The sequence below is a fragment of the Odontesthes bonariensis genome, chromosome 8 (genome assembly GCF_027942865.1).
Source record: "Odontesthes bonariensis isolate fOdoBon6 chromosome 8, fOdoBon6.hap1, whole genome shotgun sequence".
NCBI lineage: Eukaryota > Metazoa > Chordata > Actinopteri > Atheriniformes > Atherinopsidae > Odontesthes > Odontesthes bonariensis.
The window spans coordinates 26,439,875-26,463,200 of NC_134513.1; the positions used below are offsets into that span (position 1 = coordinate 26,439,875).

The 23,326-nt window shown below is 41.9% G+C and overlaps 2 protein-coding genes across 7 annotated transcripts in view; one reads left to right on the plus strand and one right to left on the minus strand.

The window, feature by feature from the left end:
• Positions 1–23,326, plus strand: part of LOC142385517 (NLR family CARD domain-containing protein 3-like) — a 369,716-nt gene that overhangs the window by 67,614 nt on the left and 278,776 nt on the right. The window lies entirely within an intron of this gene.
• LOC142385514 (protein NLRC3-like) overlaps positions 1–23,326 on the minus strand; it is a 31,157-nt gene that overhangs the window by 922 nt on the left and 6,909 nt on the right. For 3 of the 4 annotated variants that reach the window (XM_075472123.1, XM_075472124.1, XM_075472122.1), the window contains 7 exons: positions 22,993–23,071; positions 22,623–22,830; positions 20,531–22,475; positions 17,197–17,370; positions 14,598–14,771; positions 2,022–2,195; positions 33–209 (listed from right to left, as the gene is read on the minus strand). In XM_075472123.1, the coding sequence (XP_075328238.1) occupies positions 33–209; positions 2,022–2,195; positions 14,598–14,771; positions 17,197–17,370; positions 20,531–22,475; positions 22,623–22,830; positions 22,993–23,071 (2,931 nt within the window). Of the gene's footprint in view, positions 1–32; positions 210–2,021; positions 2,196–3,494; positions 7,201–14,597; positions 14,772–17,196; positions 17,371–20,530; positions 22,476–22,622; positions 22,831–22,992; positions 23,072–23,326 lie in introns of those variants that run through there. The other variant, XM_075472125.1, reaches the window with a different exon arrangement.

The window sequence follows — 23,326 nt, forward strand, 5'->3', positions numbered from 1 at the left end:
TCTGAACAAACAACTAAAACATGGTGTCTGACCTCAGAGTCTTCAGTCCACAGTGAGGACTCTGCAGAAAGCTGCACAGCTCCTTCGCTGCAGAGTCACTGATGGTTCTGTTCCAGCTCAGGTCCAGTTCTGTCAGATGGGAGGGGTTGGACTTCAGAGCAGAGACCACAGAAGCACAGCTGATCTCTGACAAACCGCAGCCCCTCAATCTGAATAAAGAATAAAACATGTGAGCTGAAGCCAACAGGATGCAGGTTAAAACAGTCCAACAGAACAAGTGAAAAAGAGCTCTCATTAATATTAATGACAACATGCTGCTGCTTCAATAAAGACGGAGTGACTTCAGCTCTTAAACTCTGCCAGCTCCACCAGTGGCTCCATCCATACAAACTCATGTTGTGCAGCCAAATGATTCAAGTTTCAAAGAAAACAAACATGTCAGGAGGAACTTTGGAGCAAATGGGAACAAACTGATAGAAATGGAGATCAGGTTCACTGTTTTATTGAAGGTTAAAGGCCCAAAAACATGGTGCAGTGATGTTTAATGGAATCATGGAATCAAACTTCTTTAAAGAGTCGACAGCAGCAGAACTTGTTACTGTGACTTGTTGTGTTTGAATATCTCAGTCAGTGCAAACATTACAGAGCCTTAGAAAAGTGTTGGAACCATCCAGAGGTGGACTGATTGATCAGTTTGGCTGATTAATGGATGCTGATGGACGCTTTGACTAACTATCAGAATCAGTCAGGTATTCTGGCAGTCAGGATTTAACCCCCCTGTCAGCTGACGTCCTGGCTCTCAAAGCAGGTCAGCAGCAAAAGTTTGAAAGTGAAAAAACGGATCAGAAAGTGGAAAAAAGTTCAGAATCTGACAGAAAGTTTGAATCTGAAAACAGAAAACATCTCAAATATGAAGAAATGAGACTAAAGTGGAAATAAAACACTATGAAAGAAGAATGAACTTTACATTCAAACTGAAATAAACGTCTGCTGCACTTTTTTTCACTTTGAATCTCATTTTTTGTTCCTCAGAGAAACTGATGAAGCTTCATGTTTCTTATCTGCTGTTTCTCAGCCTGCATTCACTCACATGCTGCTCACAGCAACTCTGAGCTCTTACTGAATAAAACAGCTGGGAACAGCTCCCACACAGCCAGCAGGGGAACAGAACAGCATGTATCTGCAGTGATGCAGCAGTCCCTGCCTCCCTCCTTCATGGCAGCTCAGTGATCATCCTTTGTGTCTGTGTTGGGCTCACCTGCACAGGGTCGCAGCACTTCACCTGTTCAGCTTCTCTTTGGCTGCACAGCTATCAAACACTGACTCTGCTCCATGTTTTCACACATTTCTCACCTGATGGAAAGCTGCTCACACACACTCACAGCCTCCTTCCATCTGCTGTTACCTAGCAACAAGTTAGCTCACAGCTTTTCTTCCATCCATCGTCCAACCATGTTATTCTTCTTCTGATAAACTCTTCTTTGTGTTTTCCTCACAGTCACTAAATGTCAGCATCACTTTCAGTTGGACTTGACATTGTGTAACAGAGGGAATTGTTGATAGAATTCATGAAATAAAGCTCAACTGAAAGTGATTTCCTTTCAGTTATTAGTGGGAGAAGCTTTTTGGCTGGATTTTGTCATCATGAATGAATCTGACTGAAGATAACTGCTGCTGTGATGAAAGCTGCTTTCTAACCAAGTCAAAGATTGTTCATTTCCAACAGTGTTGGAGGGGAGTTTGTTAGTATCAGCTGATTAACGGGCTTTTGGAGTTTTGCAGCTCCAAACTGTTGTTATTGTTTCAGACAGAAATATTCACCAACTCTGGAGCTCTAGAAGCATCAGCCAGTGATTCTAGATTTGTTTCTGTCTGACAGATTCACTGTGTTTTCTCATTATTTAATGAATCATCATTTCATCAACTAAACCACTGAAGAAGAAAATAGACTTTACCATGAAGACCAGCACAACTTTCACATCATATTAATCTGAACAAACAACTAAAACATGGTGTCTGACCTCAGAGTCTTCAGTCCACAGTGAGGACTCTGCAGAAAGCTGCACAGCTCCTTCTCTGCAGAGTCTCTGATGGTGTTGTAGCTCAGGTCCAGTTCTGTCAGATGGGAGGGGTTGGACTTCAGAGCAGAGACCACAGAAGCACAGCTGATCTCTGACAAACGGCAGCCCCACAATCTGAATAAAGAATAAAACATGTGAGCTGAAGCCAACAGGATGCAGGTTAAAACAGTCCAACAGAACAAGTGAAAAAGAGCTCTCATTAATATTAATGACAACATGCTGCTGCTTCAATAAAGACGGAGTGACTTCAGCTCTTAAACTCTGCCAGCTCCACCAGTGGCTCCATCCATACAAACTCATGTTGTGCAGCCAAATGATTCAAGTTTCAAAGAAAACAAACATGTCAGGAGGAACTTTGGAGCAAATGGGAACAAACTGATAGAAATGGAGATCAGGTTCACTGTTTTATTGAAGGTTAAAGGCCCAAAAACATGGTGCAGTGATGTTTAATGGAATCATGGAATCAAACTTCTTTAAAGAGTCGACAGCAGAAGAACTTGTTACTGTGACTTGTTGTGTTTGAATATTTCAGTCAGTCCAAACATTACAGAGCCTTAGAAAAGTGTTGGAACCATCCAGATGTGGACTGATTGATCAGTTTGGCTGATTAATGGATGCTGATAGACGCTTTGACTCACTATCAGAATCAGTGGAGTTTGAGGCTGATGGTTGGGAGACCTCCCCCATCTCCAGCAGGAAGCTACAAAGCTGAAGCTACAGATCTGTTCTTCTTCAACTTAAATCTGAGTTTCTGCTCTCTGATAAACTGCTGAGCGTACAAATGTCTCCTTCATTCAGCCTCTGTGGAAACTGAGAAATGGATAAGGAGTTGTAGGAAAGCAAGAGGGAGAAGCACAGCTGAACCGGATACAAACGTGACGCAAGTTCTCCCAAATAAAATAGGAAGTAAAGCTAACAAGATACAGAAGAGGAGCTGATTTCATTAGAAACATGACTGGAATACAGAACATGGAAGTAAAGCAAAAACTGAGTCAACACAAAACAACAACTTTACAAAAGTAAAAGAAAAAAAAAACAAACAGACGTTTGCCTTCTTTTCCTTTAAAATCATTAACCTGGAGGAAGCTAATGCCGTACAACATTTGCATCAGGGTGTTGCACATCCCCATATGTCCTATAGGTCTGTGGTGGAAAGTGTGATGTGCCTCGCAGCATCTGTTGGGGCAGCAGCATCAGAGCCAGAGAGACAAACAAACTGCTCTGGAGCGCCAGGAGCAGAGTATGGAAGGAAGAATGTTGCTGAGGCTGCTCAATAACTTCACACCCTCCACATAACACTGTGAACAAACCAGTTTTAATCGACTATGTGCCTTTCCAAAAATCATATTTGAATCCAGCTCTGTCACTAGTGTGTCACTTACTTCTGCCACTTGTACGGTGACGGTCACTTTATATTTTTAAATAGTTTATGGTTGTATAAAACATTTTATTGTTATGTTTTGCTACTGGATTTAAGGTAAACACAAGAAACTTGCGCTAAAGAAAAAATGAACCACTCAGTGAATAATTCCCTATACTCCCTATATAGATCAGTGATCTATCAACTCCTTAACCAATTTCTCCATCTCTTTTTGCCATCTAGACTTAACTAAATGTACTCTTTCAACTCTCTATCTTGCACCCCAAATCTTTCTACACCATTGGAGTAAATTATATATCCCATCTTCTCCAGCCTATCGCTTGTATTTCCTCCTAATCTATCTAATATTATCGATAAATCTTTTATGACTGCCTCCCATTCTTTGTTGCTATTTGCCCTAGGCCACAACTCTAGCTTTCCGCTCCATATTTCTCTCTATAACTGGCCTATTCACCTCAGTATCAGCTGCATCCCTTCTTAGAACCTCCTCCTCCACCATCAGGATGCTCTCTATGGTGGTCCTGTAGAGGTTAACCAGCAGGTGATGAGGGAGGTGGGCCTGGTTTAACTTCCTGAGGAAGTAAAGGCGCTGCCCTGCTTTCCACCTGCCAGGAGATGTTGGTGGACCAGGTCAGGTTAGCCCAGATGTGGACTCCGAGGAACTTAAAGCTCTCCACCCTCTTGACTTCCTCTCCCCTTATGGAGGGAGGGGAGCATGGACTTCTTGGATCTCTTAAAATCCACGATAAGTTCCTTATTCTTGGACGTGTTTAGGCCCAGATTGTTGTGGAGACACCGGTGGGTCAGGTGCTGGACCTCCTCCCTGTTGGCCGGCTCGTCATCGTTTGTCCTACAGCGGTGGTGTCGTCAGCTAACTGGGTGGGTGGGTTTACTTCAGAACTAGTTGCCACACAGTTAAAATGCAAAGAGGTCTATAACTCGGAGCTTTAGTCCCTGGGCTACAATAAAGCACTGGGTTGAAAGTTGGACGAGCTTCCAGTGGCCTGATAGTGTAACCATGGCTAATGGTGAACATGCTTCTCTCCCTTTTCTGACTCTTTCTACATTAAAGTCAACATTTGAAGTTGGTCAGTGAAACACTGTCAAGTTATTTCTGTCACATTTTAGAGAAAAAAAATCCAAACTTTTCTGGAAGTTGAAATCTAATAAAATCATTATTCCATTCTGGTTAAATGTGATGATTAAAAAGGTCAAACTTCCTCAGTACTGACTCAACCTGCTGCACTCTGACCTGTTATTGTATAGCTGAATCATGGATTATCTGTCAGTTATGGCTGACAATCTGACATTTTTAACATTGATCAGAACAATCTTTGAGTTTGGTTTTAATGTCAGAAATAAACAACAATGCATCACTTCTGCCTGACCACATTTAAATTATTTACTGTGTTTATCTTTTTAATCTGGGACATCTGGAAATTCATCAGTGAACGGGTGGAGCCTTTCTGTTCGGAACTTCAGATGAAATGTTGAACAGAACCTGCTTCAGAGCAGGTCATATGATCACCACCTGTTACCACGGTGATCTGACACTGAAAACTCTGACTGACTTTAGGCCCAGTCCTCGGTAAGCCATCAATCTGTCCTTGTAGCACAGCCCTCTGAAGAGGTGGCACCATCTCTCTGTGCTGGCAGGGCTCTGCTGCACATCTGTTACTTCTGGATTTTTACATTTTTAAACACAAATCAAACAGCTTCTTCTTCTTTGGTGTAATTCTGAATTCCACTCTGGTTTCTGCACACTTTTTTATGGATTCTTTTAGCATGTGATCCTCTCAACTTTGGGGATTTTTCATCCTTCATGTTTAAAATAAAGTGCTGAGTCAGTGCTTTGCCATTTCCTCCAGTCTGTCACTAATTACTGGGTGAAGGCTAAAACCCAAAGGAGACTGAGTCATTGGAGTTAAAGTGACTGAACTCTGCACATTTGTCATGTTCAATTGAGCAGCAGAACCAGCAGAACTGTCAGTTTGGGTTGCAGTTTAATCTTCATCCAGCTTTCCAAACTTTACTGATCGAAGATCTCTCAGATGAACCCAGAAAGGTGAGTCAAAGCTACATTTCAGCTGCTCCATTTTTACTTCTGATCTAAAGTGTTTTCTCTCCTTTTATGACTTAGGAAAAATGTTTTTTACCAGGATGATTTTTCTAAGGAACAGCTCTTCTTCAGTCTCTGAAAGTGAGAAAAGAATTGCTTTGACAGTTGAAAAAGATGTAATGCAAGATTAATTCAGACATGTGGACACACTGAATATTTGGATATTTCCACACATCACTAAATTATTTACACTAAAACACAAGAACTAAAAGAGAGATGATTTTAGTTTGAAGCTAACTTTGATTTGATATCAAATCTTCTCTTTTCTGTTATTCTTCATATTTTAGTGGCTGGCCTTTTCTTCTATGCGGTGGTGTGCTGGGAGGCAACTTTAAGAGGAGAGATGTGAGCAGACTGGACAGGCTGGTGAGGAAAGCTGGCTCTGTGGCTGCTGCAGAGCTGGAGTCCTTAACATCAGATGCAGAGAAAAGGACTCTGAACAAGCTGCTGTCCATCATGGACGATGAGCAACTGTGATTTGTGCTGAGTGCTGACAGAAACAGCTGACATTAACAAAGTGTGTCAGTACTGCAGGTTATTTTCACCAGCACTCATGGAAATATAGTGTGGAGGAGGTGTCTAAGAAAGGATTGCAGTTCCCAGAGTCCCTGAAGGCAGCATGATGGGGGGTCCCTTAAGCCTCCTCTGTTATTCTGGCAGTCAGGATTTAACACCCCTGTCAGCTGACGTCCTGGCTCTCAAAGCAGGTCAGCAGCAAAAGTTTGAAAGTGAAAAAATGGATCAGAAGGTGGAAAAAAAGTTCAGAATCTGACAGAAAGTTTGAATCTGAAAACAGAAAACATCTCAAATATAAAGAAATGAGACTAAAGTGCAAATAAAACACTATGAAAGAAGAATGAACTTTACATTCAAACTGAAATAAACGTCTGCTGCACTTTTTTTCACTTTGAACCTCGTTTTTTGTTCCTGTTGTGTATTTGGTTCAGTGCCACATAGCCTTATTTGGAAAGCATTTGAGTATTTTAGAGTGCCTGTAATAGTTGTTAACTTAGTAAGAGCATATTTTCAAGATATTAGACTGTGCTTAAGTACAGCAGGTTTCACAACAGGTTGGCAGAGGCTAGAAATAGGCATTATGGCAGGGTGTACAATTTCTCCATTAGCATTTACAATGGCCATGGAGATAATTATTAGAGCTTCCAAGTGGGTTGTAGGAGGAGAGAGATGTCAGGATGGCATGCGCCTTACGCCAATTAGAGCATACATGGATGATATGACGTTAGTGACTACAACAGTGCCATGTATGAAGAGAATACTTGGGAGACTTAATAAAAATCTAAAGTGGGCTGGTATGAAAATCAAACCTACTAAGTCTAGAAATATCTCAATAATTAGAGGGAAATTAAGTGATAGAAAGTTTGTAATAGATGAAGAAAGCATTCCAATAATAAGGGAAAAGGCAGTAAAGAGTTTAGGCAGGTGGTACCAGGCAGACATGAATGATGGATAGCAGGCAGTGCAGTTTCGGGAAGATGTTGCTGAGGGACTGGATAGAATAGATAAATCGCAGCTTCCAGGAAAGTTGAAGCTGTGGTGTCTGCAGTTTGGATTGTTTCCTAGGTTGATGTGGCCACTGTCTGTGTATGAGATTCCAATATCTGTTGTAGAAAAAATGGAAAGATTAGTTAGCTTTTATATTAGGAAGTGGCTAGGTGTTCCTAGAAGCTTAAGTACTGTGGCACTGTATGGGAAAGGCATACTCCAGCTCCCTGTATCTAGTCTAGTAGAGGAGTTTAAATGTACTAAAGTTAGGACAGAGCTCCTGTTAGCTGGGAGTAAAGATGTGGTAGTCAGTAAGGTGGTTCCAAACCCAACCAAGGGGATGAAGTGGAAACCAAGATTGGCAGCTCAGGAGGCAGAAGCAACTCTTAGACATGCAGAGATTGTGGGTAATGTGCAAATAGGCCGGGGAGGCTTGGGGCTTGGCCCAGGCAAACCGGTGTGGAGTAGAGCAGGCCCCAAGGAGAAGAGAAAGCTGGTTGTTGAGCAGATTCGTAGACAGGAGGAAATGTTAAGGGGTGCAAAGGCAGTGGCTCAGGCTAAGCAGGGACGGTGGGTGAATTGGGAAGGTGTAGAAAAGAAAAAGCTTAGTTGGAAAGAACTGTGGAGTATGGAGGAAAGGAGTATTAGATTTATGATAGGGGCAACATATGATGTATTGCCAACTCCCCAGAACCTAAAACTCTGGGTAAATGGAGACCCGTTATGTTCGTTATGTTCAGGTACTGCAACTCTAAGGCATATTTTGTCAGGTTGTAAGGTTAGTCTGTCACAAGGCCGGTATACATGGCGACATGACCAAGTATTAAGAAGCTTAGCTGCAGGTATTGAAGATAAACGAAGGCAGGTAAACTTAGGAGGGTCCAAGGTGAAGAGAGTTGCAATTCAGTTTGTTCAAGAGGGGGAGAAAGTTAAAAAGACGATAAGGAGGCACGGCAGCTTGGAGGATGCTTGTGATTGGGAGATGCAGGTAGATTTAGGAAATAAGCTGGTTGTTCCCCAGGAAATAGCCTCTACAAACCTAAGGCCTGATATAGTCTTGTGGTCTAGGAGTAGAATGAGAGTCTATTTCATAGAGCTGACTGTTCCTTGGGAGGAATTAGTAGCGGAAGCATATGAAAGGAAAAAGCTTAGATATGTGGAGTTGGGGGCAGAAGCAGAGCAGCGAGGATGGAAGGTTAGAATCTGTCCAGTGGAAGTAGGATGTAGAGGATTTGTTGCAAAGTCTGTTGTCTCATTGTTGAGGGAGCTGGGTGTAAGTGGACAGAGTGTGAGGAAAGTAGTGCAGGAGGTGTCAGATAAAGCAGTAAAATCCAGCCAGTGGATTTGGATAAGAAGATGCAATAGCAGCTGGGGGCCCAGCAGGGGGGGCACTTAGGGTAAACAGACTTTTGAAAAAGCAAAGAAGAAGTTCAAGCTATTTAAGTGGAGGGTTTGGCACATGTGATCCTTTTGAAACCAGGCGGCCATTTTGGGTGAGTTGGCTTGGAGTGAGTTGTTGTTTGAGGCATTGTTAGTGATTATTAGCCTGGCTGACGCGTCCACAATCTTGATGAGATGGTGGTCTGGGAACTAGGTGTGCATTTTCTCGTATTTGAGGCGTGGTTAAAGAATGCCTAGAGCCGTTTATTGGGCGCTACGAATGTCTATCAAATGACGTCAGGTTCTTCCCATGCTGCTTTGCGCGCGATTAATAGCCAATTGTATCACTTATACCAGATGACGACAGAAATTCGACGAGGAAGAAGAAAAAAAGTAAAATAAAAGTAATCTTGCGCTCTAAGCTACTTAAATTGACAACAAAGTAGGCCTATATGCTATATTCTACATGAATTTTTATGTTGTAGAGTTGTGAATTTATTTTAATAATGGAGAAATTGAGCAGCCTTGCTTTGTTGTCTACAGTAGTAGATCAACCCTCATCTTACTTTGAAGCTCCCAGCTCCCAGCAGTGATGTCGACGCAGCCTTAGCAGCAGAAAAGCTATCAGGCTTGTGTTGATAATAATAAACTCCTGGACTATGTACAAACTTCCAAATGCATCGTTTTGTGAGTACAGACCATATTTGTACTACCGTATTTTGCGCACTATAGAGCGCACTGGGTTAAAAGGCGCAGTCAATGAATGGTCTATTTTCGAACTTTTTTCATATATAAAGCGCACCGGGCTATAAGGCGCATAAAGTGAAACAAAACAGTGTCGTTGCTGTTACCTGGCAGTTCAGTGATTATTCGAAAACGAAACTTATAAAAATAGGCTCGGCGCATGCCGAAATCGAGCGCAAAGCAGCATGGGAATTCCCAGGCTAAGTAATTATAGGATTGTTTAGGTGAGTTTGTCTGCTGAATCTGCTAGTGTGTCTTGTCCTTCCTCCACCTCTGGCACCCTCTATATTTTCATTACCCCTACCCGAACCAGGGTTTGAATCCCATTCCTGCTTTTCTTACCTCTTTTATTTCTTCCCCTACCCGAACCAGGGTTTGCATCCCCACCCTGCTGTGACTGGTGTGCAGTTGGTGAGAGTGAGTTGTATGGCTTTGTTTTTGCTGGTATTTTTAGTGATTATAGGACTGTTTAGGTGAGTTTGTCTGCTGAATCTGCTAGTGTGTCTTGTCCTTCCTCCACCTCTGGCACCCTCTATATTTTCATTACCCCTACCCGAACCAGGGTTTGAATCCCATTCCTGCTTTTCTTACCTCTTTTATTTCTTCCCCTACCCGAACCAGGGTTTGCATCCCCACCCCGCTGTAACTGGTGTGCAGTTGGTGAGAGGCTGAGGTAAATTATGGTTGTTGTGGTGTGAGGGGCAGTGTTGGCTGGCATTAGGGGGGTGACTCTGGGACGCCAGTGGTCATTGTCTAGCCTCCTGGAGGTGTTGTGGGCCCAACTAGACGAAACACTGATGAAAGGAGGTTCCCACCTGATGACCCCAATGATATGTTGGTCAGCACTGCTCACTGATCTATATAATACGGAGTGTAGGGAATTATTCACTGAGTCTGGTCCTTTATTTTATTTTATTTTTATTTTCTTTAGCACAAGTTTCTTGTGTTTATATTGAATTCCTCAGAATAACTGATGAAGCTTCATGTTTCTTATCTGCTGTTTCTCAGCCTGCATTCACTCACATGCTGCTCACAGCAACTCTGAGCTCTTACTGAATAAAACAGGTGGGAACAGCTCCCATACAGCCAGCAGGGGAACAGAACAGCATGTACCTGCAGTGATGAAGCCGTCCCTGCCTCCCTCCTTCATGGTAGCTCAGTGATCATCCTTTGTGTCTGTGTTGGGCTCCAACCCAGTCTCACAGAAAAACGTGTAATAGCTACGTTGGTCCACAAGGGAAAACGTGGTATTCTCACAATTTGGCCCCCAAAATTGTGACAATGCCACGTTTTATTTGGCCTATTCATTTACATTGCTTCGCAACCAGGTCACGTGACTATCAAGTTTCCCTCGGCTAAAAAAGGAAAATGGCCGACTGTCAACCCTTTTTCTGTGAAAAACATAATATATTAAGAAAGCATCTGCATTTGTATGCATTTCGATGGCATTTCTAGCAAGAACTATGCATAATATTTTCAGAATCTTCGTTCAGAGAATGTAGACGATCTTTCGTTTAGTAGTTTCGCCGAAGATTTTGGTATCTCCTTGAAAATACGTTAGGATATCACCTTTTGTACCGTTGTTAAGGTGGTTGCTATGGACGCTGCTATGTCAACGTCACCGACCTGCGCCGACATTCCCCGTAATTTCTGTTAAAAAAAAGAAGAAAAAATATGTATATATATAAAGATATAGCCACATAACAATAGTGACCTTATCATAGAAATGGTTGATAAAACATTATCAACCATTTCTATCAGTGGGACATTATTTCAGTGAGCCAGTAGAGAGAGAAGGCCTGTTATCAGGCTTTTTTTTGTTTTTCAACTTTATTGACCAAACGTGTATCTCTCATAATATATTCATCATAAATATATTATACGCACATATAATCTGTCTTTATGCAACTATACATAACCCTTGCAAACCGGAAGTACTACGAGTACCGTGTTGATTTTGTATGATATTACATGGTGCGGCTCTAAAAGTATTTGAAGTAAATTTATTAAATTTTTCTTTTTATTGATCATCGAGATCAAGTGTAATTACTAATTCGGCTGTACTTGATATTTGATATATTTAGTAGATGTATGTTTTTCCAACCCTACTTTGCAAAACGGAAGAAGCTGCTAACCCAAAACCACATTTCGACAATAACAGTTAGAATATCCAACATATACCAACATCTTGACTTTTTTCAAACCTCAATCATATAGATGAAGTATAATTACTAATTCGGCTGCACTAGATATTTGATATATTCAATATATATATGTTTTTAAAACCCTACTTTGCAAACTGGGAAGAACTACAAATATGGCGCAAATTTGGATCAGATACATAGTACGTTCCAAGGGAATTGTAGTTTATTTTAAAAACGTGCGTATTTCTTATAATTTGCAATGGTAAATACTAAATTGAGAGTACAAGGAGATATTTAAAGGGGTGGAAAACACATTTATGTCATCAGATTTTAAATATGCAATTGTGAAATTGGTGAAAAATTTTTACCATATTTGATAGCGCCCCCACTTGGTGGTCATATCCATATGGGTATAGGCACATAGCTGAAGTCAAGAGCTCTCTATAACAGTCGGTTCCATATCTGTAGCATCTTCTGTTAATGATTAACAAGCCTTCTAAATTGCACTGAGGTCAACGTTCAGAGGTCAATATTTCAAGGCAGGACTGATTTATAATCTTCACACTGACATGTTACTCACCAGGTCAAGGTCTTTTCAAAAATGTCTTTCATTTTGTCCTACAACAAAGTGTCATTTTCACCTGTGTTTGGTGTTAGCCCCTTTCAGGTGTGGGTTCTAAGACCATTTGATTGTCCAGCCTGGATGAAATCAAGTCTGGATTTTTTTTTCCTTTTTGGTCATAAAGAACCTTCAAGGTATTGATGATTTTCCTAATCATGTTCATAATTTTGGATTTGGGCTACTGTAGACTTTATTTTACTCATAGGTGGGTGACAATGGGCCCCTGGGCATGGGTTTGTCAAAATCCCATACCCCCACTTCACAAAAATGATAAATAATAACAATAAAGATCATTCTTCAACAGGTAGCCCTCTCAGCACCTCAATTATCCTACCCTGCCCCGCCATGCATCTTCTGTAAAGACAGACATATGTGTGTGTGTATGTTATTTGTCCGCTATATTCACTAGTATAATACTACTACTATTTCATCCCTATATTAATCAGCCTAACTTCTTCCATCAAATCAGATACACATATAACCAAATAGACATATGTATGTTTATGTCGGCATACATACATACATAAATAGGAGTCATGTTTTTTTGGTAAGTAGCTCTTTAACCAGCTCGGAGTGGTTGCCAGGTTCGCTAGTACCTCCGTTTTTTACGCATTACGTGACCAGTCCGCCTTTATTGGGTCAACAACCACACTGCTACAATAGCTACCAGGCAAGCTAAACATAAAAGACGAGATCTGGCAACCTGATTTAAAAAAGAAACGCAGCAGGACTGATGTGTGCTGATAACGTCTATTGAATAGACTGATAACAAATGATAGTCAAATAGGGTGCAAAAAATTATCTTTTGCTTTTTGTGAATACATATTCCAAAAAATGTAAAATGAACAGAGGAAAGCATATTAGAATGCATGCACAACAGAAGTTCTGTTGTGTCATATGTAACTACACACAATAGAATCGTTGTTCCTTCACGTCAATTCCTCTGCATTGTCCTGGTCGGGCTGCCGTGCCTCAGCCACTGCCGCATGCACCACGCAGATATAGCGTGGCTATATAAAAAAAAAAACAACAACAAAAACCAAACCAAATATATATATTTATATATATATATATGTATATATATTGTAACGACCCAGAATTAAGGTAAAAGCACACAGACTTGCTTGTTTCCTCCTCTCCCTGTCAATCACTGGACCGCAGGTCATGTCACTCAGGTGTGGGCTGGTGATTGGGGGAGAGGAGTGGGCGTGGGCCAGTCTGTGTATTTGGTGTTCTCCTGGGGTTGGTTGCGGAGCAGGACTGAGAGTCCCCCGTGTTCTGTGATTGTACTGCTAGTGTAAAACTTAATAAAGAGCAGTTCGGCAACCGCCGGTCTCAGAGCCTCCGTGAAGTCATTACAATATATTTCTTTCTTCTTTTTTTTTAACAGAAATTACGGGGAATGTCGGCGCAGGTCGGTGATGTTGACATAGCAGCGTCCATAGCAACCACCTTAACAACGGTACAAAAGGTGATATCCTAACGCATTTTCAAGGAGATACCAAAATCTTCGGCGAAACTACTAAACGAAAGATCGTCTACATTCTCTGAACGAAGATTCTGAAAATATTATGCATAGTTCTCGCTAGAAATGCCATCGAAATGCATACAAATGCAGATGCTTTCTTAATATATTATGTTTTTCACAGAAAAAAGGTTGACAGTCGGCCATTGTCCTTTTTTAGCCGAGGGAAACCTGATAGTCACGTGACCTGGTTGCGAAGCAATGTAAATGAATAGGCCAAATAAAACGTGGCATTGTCACAATTTTGGGGGCCAAATTGTGAGAATACCACGTTTTCCCTTGTGGACCAACGTAGCTATTACACGTTTTTCTGTGAGACTGGGTTGTGGGCTCACCTGCACAGGGTCGCAGCACTTCACCTGTTCAGCTTCTCTTTGGCTGCACAGCTATCAAACACTGACTCTGCTCCATGTTTTCACACATTTCTCACCTGATGGAAAGCTGCTCACACACACTCACAACCTCCTTCCATCTGCTGTTACCTAACAACAAGTTAGCTCACAGCTTTTCTTCCATCCATCGTCCAATCATGTTATTCTTCTTCTGATAAACTCTTCTTTGTGTTTTCCTCACAGTCACTAAATGTCAGCATCACTTTCAGTTGGACTTGACATTGTGTAACAGAGGGAATTGTTGATAGAATTCATGAAATAAAGCTCAACTGAAAGTGATTTCCTTTCAGTTATCAGTGGGAGAAGCTTTTTGGCTGGATTTTGTCATCATGAATGAATCTGACTGAAGATAACTGCTGCTGTGATGAAAGCTGCTTTCTAACCAAGTCAAAGATTGTTCATTTCCAACAGTGTTGGAGGGGAGTTTGTTAGTATCAGCTGATTAACGGGCTTTTGGAGTTTTGCTGCTCCAAACTGTTGTTATTGTTTCAGCCAGAAATATTCACCAACTCTGGAGCTCTAGAAGCATCAGCCAGTGATTCTAGATTTGTTTCTGTCTGACAGATTCACTGTGTTTTCTCATTATTTAATGAATCATCATTTCATCAACTAAACCACTGAAGAAGAAAACTGACTTTACCATGAAGACCAGCACAACTTTCTCATCATATTAATCTGAACAAACAACTAAAACATGGTGTCTGACCTCAGAGTCTTCAGTCCACAGTGAGGACTCTGCAGAAAGCTGCGCAGCTCCTTCTCTGCAGAGTCACTGATGGTGTTGTAGCTCAGATCCAGTTCTGTCAGATGGGAGGGGTTGGACTTCAGAGCAGAGACCAGAGAAGCACAGCTGATCTCTGACAAACTGCAGCGCTCCAATCTGAATAAAGAATAAAACATGTGAGCTGAAGCCAACAGGATGCAGGTTAAAACAGTCCAACAGAACAAGTGAAAAAGAGCTCTCATTAATATTAATGACAACATGCTGCTGCTTCAATAAAGACGGAGTGACTTCAGCTCTTAAACTCTGCCAGCTCCACCAGTGGCTCCATCCATACAAACTCATGTTGTGCAGCCAAATGATTCAAGTTTCAAAGAAAACAAACATGTCAGGAGGAACTTTGGAGCAAATGGGAACAAACTGATAGAAATGGAGATCAGGTTCACTGTTTTATTGAAGGTTAAAGGCACAAAAACATGGTGCAGTGATGTTTAATGTAATCATGGAATCAAACTTCTTTAAAGAGTCGACAGCAGCAGAACTTGTTACTGTGACTTGTTGTGTTTGAATATCTCAGTCAGTGCAAACATTACAGAGCCTTAGAAAAGTGTTGGAAGCATCCAGAGGTGGACTGATTGATCAGTTTGGCTGATTAATGGATGCTGATGGACGCTTTGACTAACTATCAGAATCAGTGGAGTTTGAGGCTGATGGTTGGGAGACCTCCCCCATCTCCAGCAGGAAGCTACAAAGCTGAAGTCAAGGAGGAGTCAGAGTGTTAAGTTCAGTGTTTCCATTCAGTCTTTAAACATCACAGCTTCCATCAGAGTCACATGATTTAGAAGCAGACAGAAACACAGCCGGCAGCAGCTCCACTGAGAGACTCATCTTCAGGAAATCCAAACACTGGACTAATGAGCAGATCAGTACAGATGCTCGCTACCAAAGCAGCAACTAAAAGATGTATGTTCTGCTGTTATTGGCTCATCCTGTTTTGTTACTGATGATCTCAGCTCAGCAAAGAACACCATGTGAGCAAAGCATCTTCTCACACTGACAGTCAGCTGTTTTGCCGGAGTGAACAGGGCAGACAATACAGCCTCTAAATAAGGCATTATCTGTCTTTATTTCACCAATACTTTAAGACAAATGACTGAATGAACGCGTACTATTGCACTGTTAGCTCAGAGCTGCCATGTTGTTGTTATTTGGGGCTTTCGGGGGCTTTCTATATCACGTCTAGTGGCGCGGCACGCGTCGATGATGTCATCCCACTGTATTGTCTATGCCCGGTTCACTCCCGTTATAGAGTTTAAAAAGCTTAAACTGCATTTTGGTTATTTATTTATTTATTTTTAAAGTTTCATGTTCAAAACGGACAGCAAAACTAAATCTACACTTCAGGACGTACTGTGATCTGATCCTTTATGCTCATATAATCATTTCTACTTCTGTGTAACTGCTTATGTTGACGCATGCATGAGATTAATAGCTGCACTCGGGAGATCACCACTGTCCGCTCTAAGAACTGAGTGTCCCACAGCCTGGGCGGTATCAACACCGCTATCTGCTCCCAGCAGGACAGAAGGAAATGTCTCATGCATAGACGCAAGCATCCGTCTTCTCTGCCCTATAAAAGCTTCCTGAGAACTCTGCATCTCTGAACATTTGCATCATAGCTTCTGTATGTAAACGTTCCCTTACTGCAGGATAATTAATGTCCTCTGCTTTTGAACTTCAGACAGTATTCCTGAGTATTCTTATTCATTTTCCTGACATACTGAAAACATGCAGTCATCATGACTCTGAGGAGTCTGGGGAGGAAATATCTGATAAAAACAGCAACATTTCTGTGGACTGTGGGGAGCTGCTTTTGGACAGCTTCTAGATTTAGTCTGATAAAAAGCTGTAAAATATCCTTTTTTGTTCCATTTTAATATTAGGAGTCAGACTTGGTGAGCAGTACGACTTGCAGATCCTGATTTTAGTCATCTACAGACATCTGTTAATGAAAGTCACTTGGACATGATTTTTTCCCCCAGTGTGTTCAAACATGTCTTATTCACTTCCAGTAACACTTAGAAGGATTCTGTGTGTTTGGGAAATACATTCAGCTTCTGATTCACTAAAGGATTATGTGGCTTTGTGGCCCGTTAAATGGCAGCAAACCAGAGGCTGCACATCTGTCTAATTCACAGTCGCAAAGGGTCAGGTTCACCTCAAACCCAATAACCATACAGATATCATCACTCTGTTCCAGTGCAGTGTCTCCACATTTAAAGGAGGTTTGATGCTCACATTTAGAGGAAAAAACAGCTCATATTTTTGTAAAGTAGTTTACTTTGGGTATGTGATGGATCTGTGTTTTAGGACAAATCTACAGGAATGGAAAGGAGTAAAAGAGCACTTTGGTATTTCTTTAAACTGTGTGCGTTATATTTCATTATCAGAGTTATTTAAGCCAGATAATCAAAAGGCAGAACAGATCAACCTGTTTCATTGATCAAGGTACCTGGAAGCTGTTTTTAATTCATATAAGCCAGAATTATATCAGCTCTCAGCTGAAAAGTTCATGAATCCTTACCTGAGTTTTTTCAGTCTGCAGTTTGGACTCTTCAGTCCATCAGAAAGCTGCTTCACTCCTGAATCCTGCAGGTTGTTGTTACTCAGGTCCAGTTCTGTCAGGCTGGAGGACTGGGAGCTGAGAACTGAGGACAGAGCTGCACATCCTTCATCTGAGAGGTTACAGCCATCCAGTCTGAGGAGGAAATGAGATGGAAGGAAATAACTTGATCCATTAATCAATTAAACTTGATTTGATTAGTGGAAGAATTCTGTTTGTTTCTGTTTATATGTCCATGGAAATAAAGTAAAAACATAAAATAAAAGAAGCTAAATAGAGTTTTTTTCTCTGTTAATAAGCAAAGAATGGACTCTGGCCATCTCACTTACGATTCTGGTGAAATCAACAAAACATTTAGGGACTTCTATAACAAACTTTATACATCGGAATCCTGTGAAAATGAACAACTGCTGGATACATTTTTTGAAGACATCACTTTTCCCAACATGGACGAAGAGGCTAGGAAACAGCTTGACGAACAAATTACTGCAGAAGAAATTGAAGAAGCAATTAAAACTATGCAAACAGGCAAATCTCCTGGGCCAGATGGCTTCCCAGTCGAATTTTATAGAACCTTTAGCAAAAATCTCGCTCCTGTTTTAAAAGAGATGTATGATGAATCCTTAAGATCCAATGCTTTGCCTCAAACCTTAAATGAAGCTACAATATCCTTAATATTAAAGCCAAACAAAGACCCATTAGAACCTTCTTCATACCGTCCAATCTCCTTATTGAATGCTGATTTTAAAATTTTATCTAAATGCCTGGTTGGACGTCTGGAGAAAAGTTTACCAACAATAATATCGCAGAATCAGACTGGGTTTATTAAGGGAAGACACAGATTTTTTAATATACGCAGATTGTTCCAAATCTTATACACTCCCTCCTCACCTCAACCAGAGATCATTTTATCACTTGATGCCGAAAAAGCCTTTGACCGTGTAGAATGGGACTATTTGTACTATACCCTCACAAAATTTGGATTAGGGGCACACTATATTTCATGGATACAATTACTGTATTCATCCCCAATGGCACAGGTGCAAACGAACAAGGATAAATCAAAGTATTTCCCACTTCACCGCGGTACAAGGCAGGGCTGCCCCCTATCTCCCCTCCTCTTCGCAGTAGCTATTGAGCCCCTTGCCATTAAACTCCGCTCAGAGGCATATTTTAAAGGAGTGTTCAGATCTGGAGTGGACCATAAACTTTCCCTATATGCGGATGATCTTCTGCTCTATATTTCTGACCCTTTGGGCTCGCTACCCTATGTTTTCAGCATACTCAACCGCTTCGGAGAAATCTTAGGCTATCAATTAAATATTCAAAAGAGCGAGCTGCTTCCTATAAATGCTATTGCAAAGATTCTTCCTCTTCAGAACTTTGGTCTGAGACAAACTTCTGAGTATATTACTTATTTAGGGGTCAAAGTTCCCCAATTGCATAACAAACTCTTTGACCTGAATTTTACTAACCTCTTAGAATCAGTCAGGAAAGATTTACAGAGATGGAGTACACTACCCCTGTCCCTGGCTGGCCGAATCAATGCTCTTAAGATGAACATTTTACCAAAATTTCTCTATTTGTTTCAATGTGTGCCAGTACTGATTAGAAAAAAATTCTTTGTAGCTCTTGACAAATGTATCTCAAAGTTTATTTGGAATAATAAATCTGCTAGAATTCGGAAGGCTTTTTTGCAAAGACCAAAGCAATTAGGAGGAATGGCTTTACCTAAATTTGAACATTACTACTGGGCTGCCAATATTCGTAGCATGCTATTCTGGAAAACGTCGTTGGATAAACAACAACCATCCTGGTTGGCTACAGGCCTCATTTTGTAAATTATCCTCACTTTCTGCTCTCTTGACATGCCCCATACCGGTAGAACTCTCTGCATATAAAAATAACCCAACACTTGGACATTCCCTTAGGATCTGGGTACAGTTTAGGAAAAGATTTGGACTTTTATCAATGCCCCTCTCAGCACCAATTGACCAAAAATCATTACTTTCCCCCATCACTGCAAGACTTGGCTTTTAAAATCTGGAAGACAAAAGGTATAAAATCTTTTGGAGACATATATTGATGGCACTTTTGCCTCATTCACCCAGCTGAAGCAGAAATATAATCTTCATAACAACCAGTTCTTTAGATATCTGCAGGTTAGAAACTTCGCTCAAACCAATCTAGTACAGTTCCCTCATACACCAAAAAAACCATATTAGACCATATTTTGGATATCAACCCACTTGGAAGGGGTGTGGTTGCTCAAATATATAATTTAATCTCACAACTTGACTGTCCCTCCTTATCTATAATTAAGGACCAATGGGAAGAGGACTTGCAGTTACAACTGGACGAGGGCACATGGGATTCAATTCTACACAGGGTCCACTCCTCATCTATCTGCGCGCGGCACGGACTCCTGCAGTTTAAAATTCTCCACCGTCTTCACTATACTAAAGCGAAACTGGCCAGATTTTATCCTAATGTGAGCCCCTTATGTGCTAGGTGTAAAAATCAGGTAGGGACTCTTATCCACACGTTTTGGACTTGTCCCAAGCTTTGTAATTACTGGGAGGATGTATTTAAAACTCTCTCAACAGTATTTGAGATTCCTCTGAATCAGTCTCCACTGACAGCACTGTTTGGAGTGACTGAAGAAGCTCACCTTCCAAAATATAAATTAAATTCTATTGCTTTTGCGTCTCTGATTGCTCGCCGGCTAATTCTTCTTAAATGGAAGGACGAAGCACCACCCACACATAACCACTGGATTCGAGATCTAATGCAGTTCTTGCGGCTAGAGAAAATACGGTCCACTTTGAAGGGATCAACTGACAGATTTTACAAGGCCTGGCAGCCTTTCATCACACATATAGAGAACTGCGGGCTGGATCTAACAATTTGAGGATGATTGTATCTGAAGCCGAGTGTTGCCGTAGCGTGGCATGCACCAATTCTAATTGATTGCATCTGATTTATTTTGACCCCCTTTTTTTATATGTATTTATTTGTCTGTTTGTTTTTCTTTTTTTTTGGTCGGTTGTAATTTTTATTTAGTTGTTCTTTTTTGGGAAGGGAGGTGGGTGGGGGGAATATGAGATCTCTTATCTCGGCAGTCTGGTAGAATTGTTAGTCATACCATATGCTATAGGTGTGGGACTGCTTGAACAACATGCTCTGTATCATTTTTGTTTAAAAGATGAAAAATTCCAAAATAAAGTGTTTAAAAAAAAATAAATAAATAAGCAAAGAATGTATTTAAAAAGAAATATATCTATGTTGTACGTACAGAGCTTTGTTGGAGGCTTTGACCACTGGCAGCAGCCTCAGAAGAGCCTCCTCTGAAGCAGAGTATTTCTTCAGGTCAAACTCATCCAGATCTTTTCCTGATGACAGTAAGATGAAGACCAGAGCTGACCACTGAGCAGGAGACAGTTTATCTGTGGAGAGACGTCCTGAACTCAGGGCCTGTTGGATCTCCTTCACCAGAGAACGATCATTCAGTTCATTCAGACAGTGGAACAGATTGATGCTTCTCTCTGCAGACAGATTCTCACTGATCATCTCCTTGATGTAATCGACTGTTTCCTGATTGGTCTGTGAGCTACTTCCTGTCTGTGTCAGCAGGCCTCGTAGGAGCCTCTGATTGGTCTGCAGGGAAAGACCCAGGAGGAAGCGGAGGACCAGGTCCAGGTGTCCATTTGGACTCTCTAAGGCCTTGTCCACAGCACTTTGGTAGAAGAGTCGAAGAAAATGTGCAGATTCATCTACTCTTGTTTCAAATTTCTGGGAGGTTGTTTGTTGTTCTTTCTGCTGATTGACACCAGAGCTAAAACCGAACTTTTTTTTCAAAAAATATTCTTTTAAAGAAAAAGATCTTTGTGCCCTTGCAATAGGAGCTGATGATGATGGCTGTTCTCCTGGTATCGTTGGCCTCTTGGATCGTTCATCTTCTCCCATCAGGTTGAGTCCAGATTTGATGAAGGTCAGATGAACATGAAGAGCAGCCAGAAACTCCTGAACACTCAGATGGATGAAGCAGAACACCTTCTCCTGGTACAGCCCTCTCTCCTCTCTAAAGATCTGTGTGAACACTCCTGAGTACACTGAGGCTGCTGAGATATCGATGCCACACTCTGTCAGGTCTGATTCATAGAAGATCAGGTTTCCTTTCTGCAGCTGCTCAAAAGCCAGTTTTCCCAGAGACTCAATCATCTCCCTGCTCTCTGGACTCCAGTGTGGATCTGTCACAGCTCCTCCTTCATACTTGAGCTTCTTCACTTTGGCCTGAACCACCAGGAAGCGGATGTACATCTCAGTCAGGGTGCTGGGCAGCTCTGCTCCCTCTCTGGTTTCCAACACATCCTCCAGAACTGTAGCAGTGATCCAGCAGAAGACTGGGATGTGGCACATGATGTGGAGGCTTCGGGATGTCTGGATGTGGGAGATGATCCTGCTGGCCTGCTCCTCATCTTTGAATCTCTTCCTGAAGTACTCCTCCTTCTGTGGGCCAGTGAACCCTCTGACCTCTGTCACCATGCCAACACAGTCAGGAGGGATCTGATTGGCTGCTGCAGGTCGTGTGGTTATCCAGAGGCGAGCAGAGGGAAGCAGCTTCCCCCTGATGAGGTTTGTCAGCAGCACATCCACTGAGGTGGGCTCTGTAGCATCAGTCAGGGGCTCCTCGCTGTGGAAGTCCAGAGGAGGTCGACACTCATCCAGACCGTCAAAGATGAACACAACCTGGAACTGTTCAAAGCTGCAGATTCCTGCTTTTTTAACTTCATTAAAGAAGTGATGAACAAGTTCCACCAAGCTGAACTTTCTCTCTTTCAGCACATTCAGCTCTCTGAAAGTGAATGGAAACATGAAGTGGATGTCCTGGTTGGCTTTGCCTTCAGCCCAGTCCAGAGTGAACTTCTGTGTTAAGACTGTTTTCCCAATGCCAGCCACTCCCTTTGTCATCACTGTTCTGATTGGTTCTTTTCTTCCAGGTGGGACTTTAAAGATGTCTTCTTGTCTGATGGATGTTTCTGCTCTGCCTGCTTTCCTGGATGCTGCTTGAATCTGTCTGACCTCATGTTCATCATTGACCTCTCCGGTCCCTCCCTCTGTGATGTAGAGCTCTGTGTAGATCTGATTCAGAAGGGTTGGCTTTCCTGCTTTAGGAATCCCCTCAAACACACGCTGGAACTTCTTCTTCAGAGCAGATTTAAGTTTACGTTCACAAAGATCTGAATGAAGACAACAAATAACATTAGTAAATAAACATGTAAACCCTGTACAGAATGAGTATCTGAACATCTGCTGCTCTGTGTGCTGAGACATCAGTAAATGTGTCGTTTATCCAGCAGGTTAAACCTTTAGAGAAATCCTCTTACTGCTCTGCAGACGGTCAGCCAGCTCCTGCTGCTTCATTCTCCTCAGGAAGTGAACTGTGATCTTCACTAATGCCTCTCTGCTGCTCCTCTGCTCTTCATCCTCACCCTCCCTCTGACTCTCTAAGCATTCTGGGTAATCTGGACTCAGAACCTTCTGCATCTTCTTCAGCTCCTCCTTCACAAAAGTGAGCATGTTGTCCTCCAGCAGCTGGAACAGAAAACTATATGAATGAGCCAATCAGACTGAAACCATGGAGCCAAACATCAGATCCATGTTGGACACACTGACAACCCACTGGTCTACAGAGTGCAGCATGGAGATGACTGTGAGCAGAACAGATGGGAAAGTAGTTGTTGTAAATGTACAGACCATAAATATGGAGTCCAGCTGTGTTTGATGCTGCTGGGCAGAGTGACCACTGGGACCCTCTGAGCTCTGCTGGTCCACTCTGTGGAGGAATCATGAAGAATGAGCTCACATTGTGTCTGTCCACACAGAGAGCAACACAAGGTGAAGCTCCATGAAGTGATGTGTGGGTGTGAGCAGTGGATCAGAGGACTCCCTGTAATGGGAAAGCTTTACTGGTCCTGCTGATCCCACTGAGAACCAACAGCTCAGTCTGCAGCTGCTTGGAGCTTTCAGCTCACTTTGGTTGGGTCCCAGCAGCTCTCACCAACCCCTTCAGAAAGCTTTCCCTCCCTGC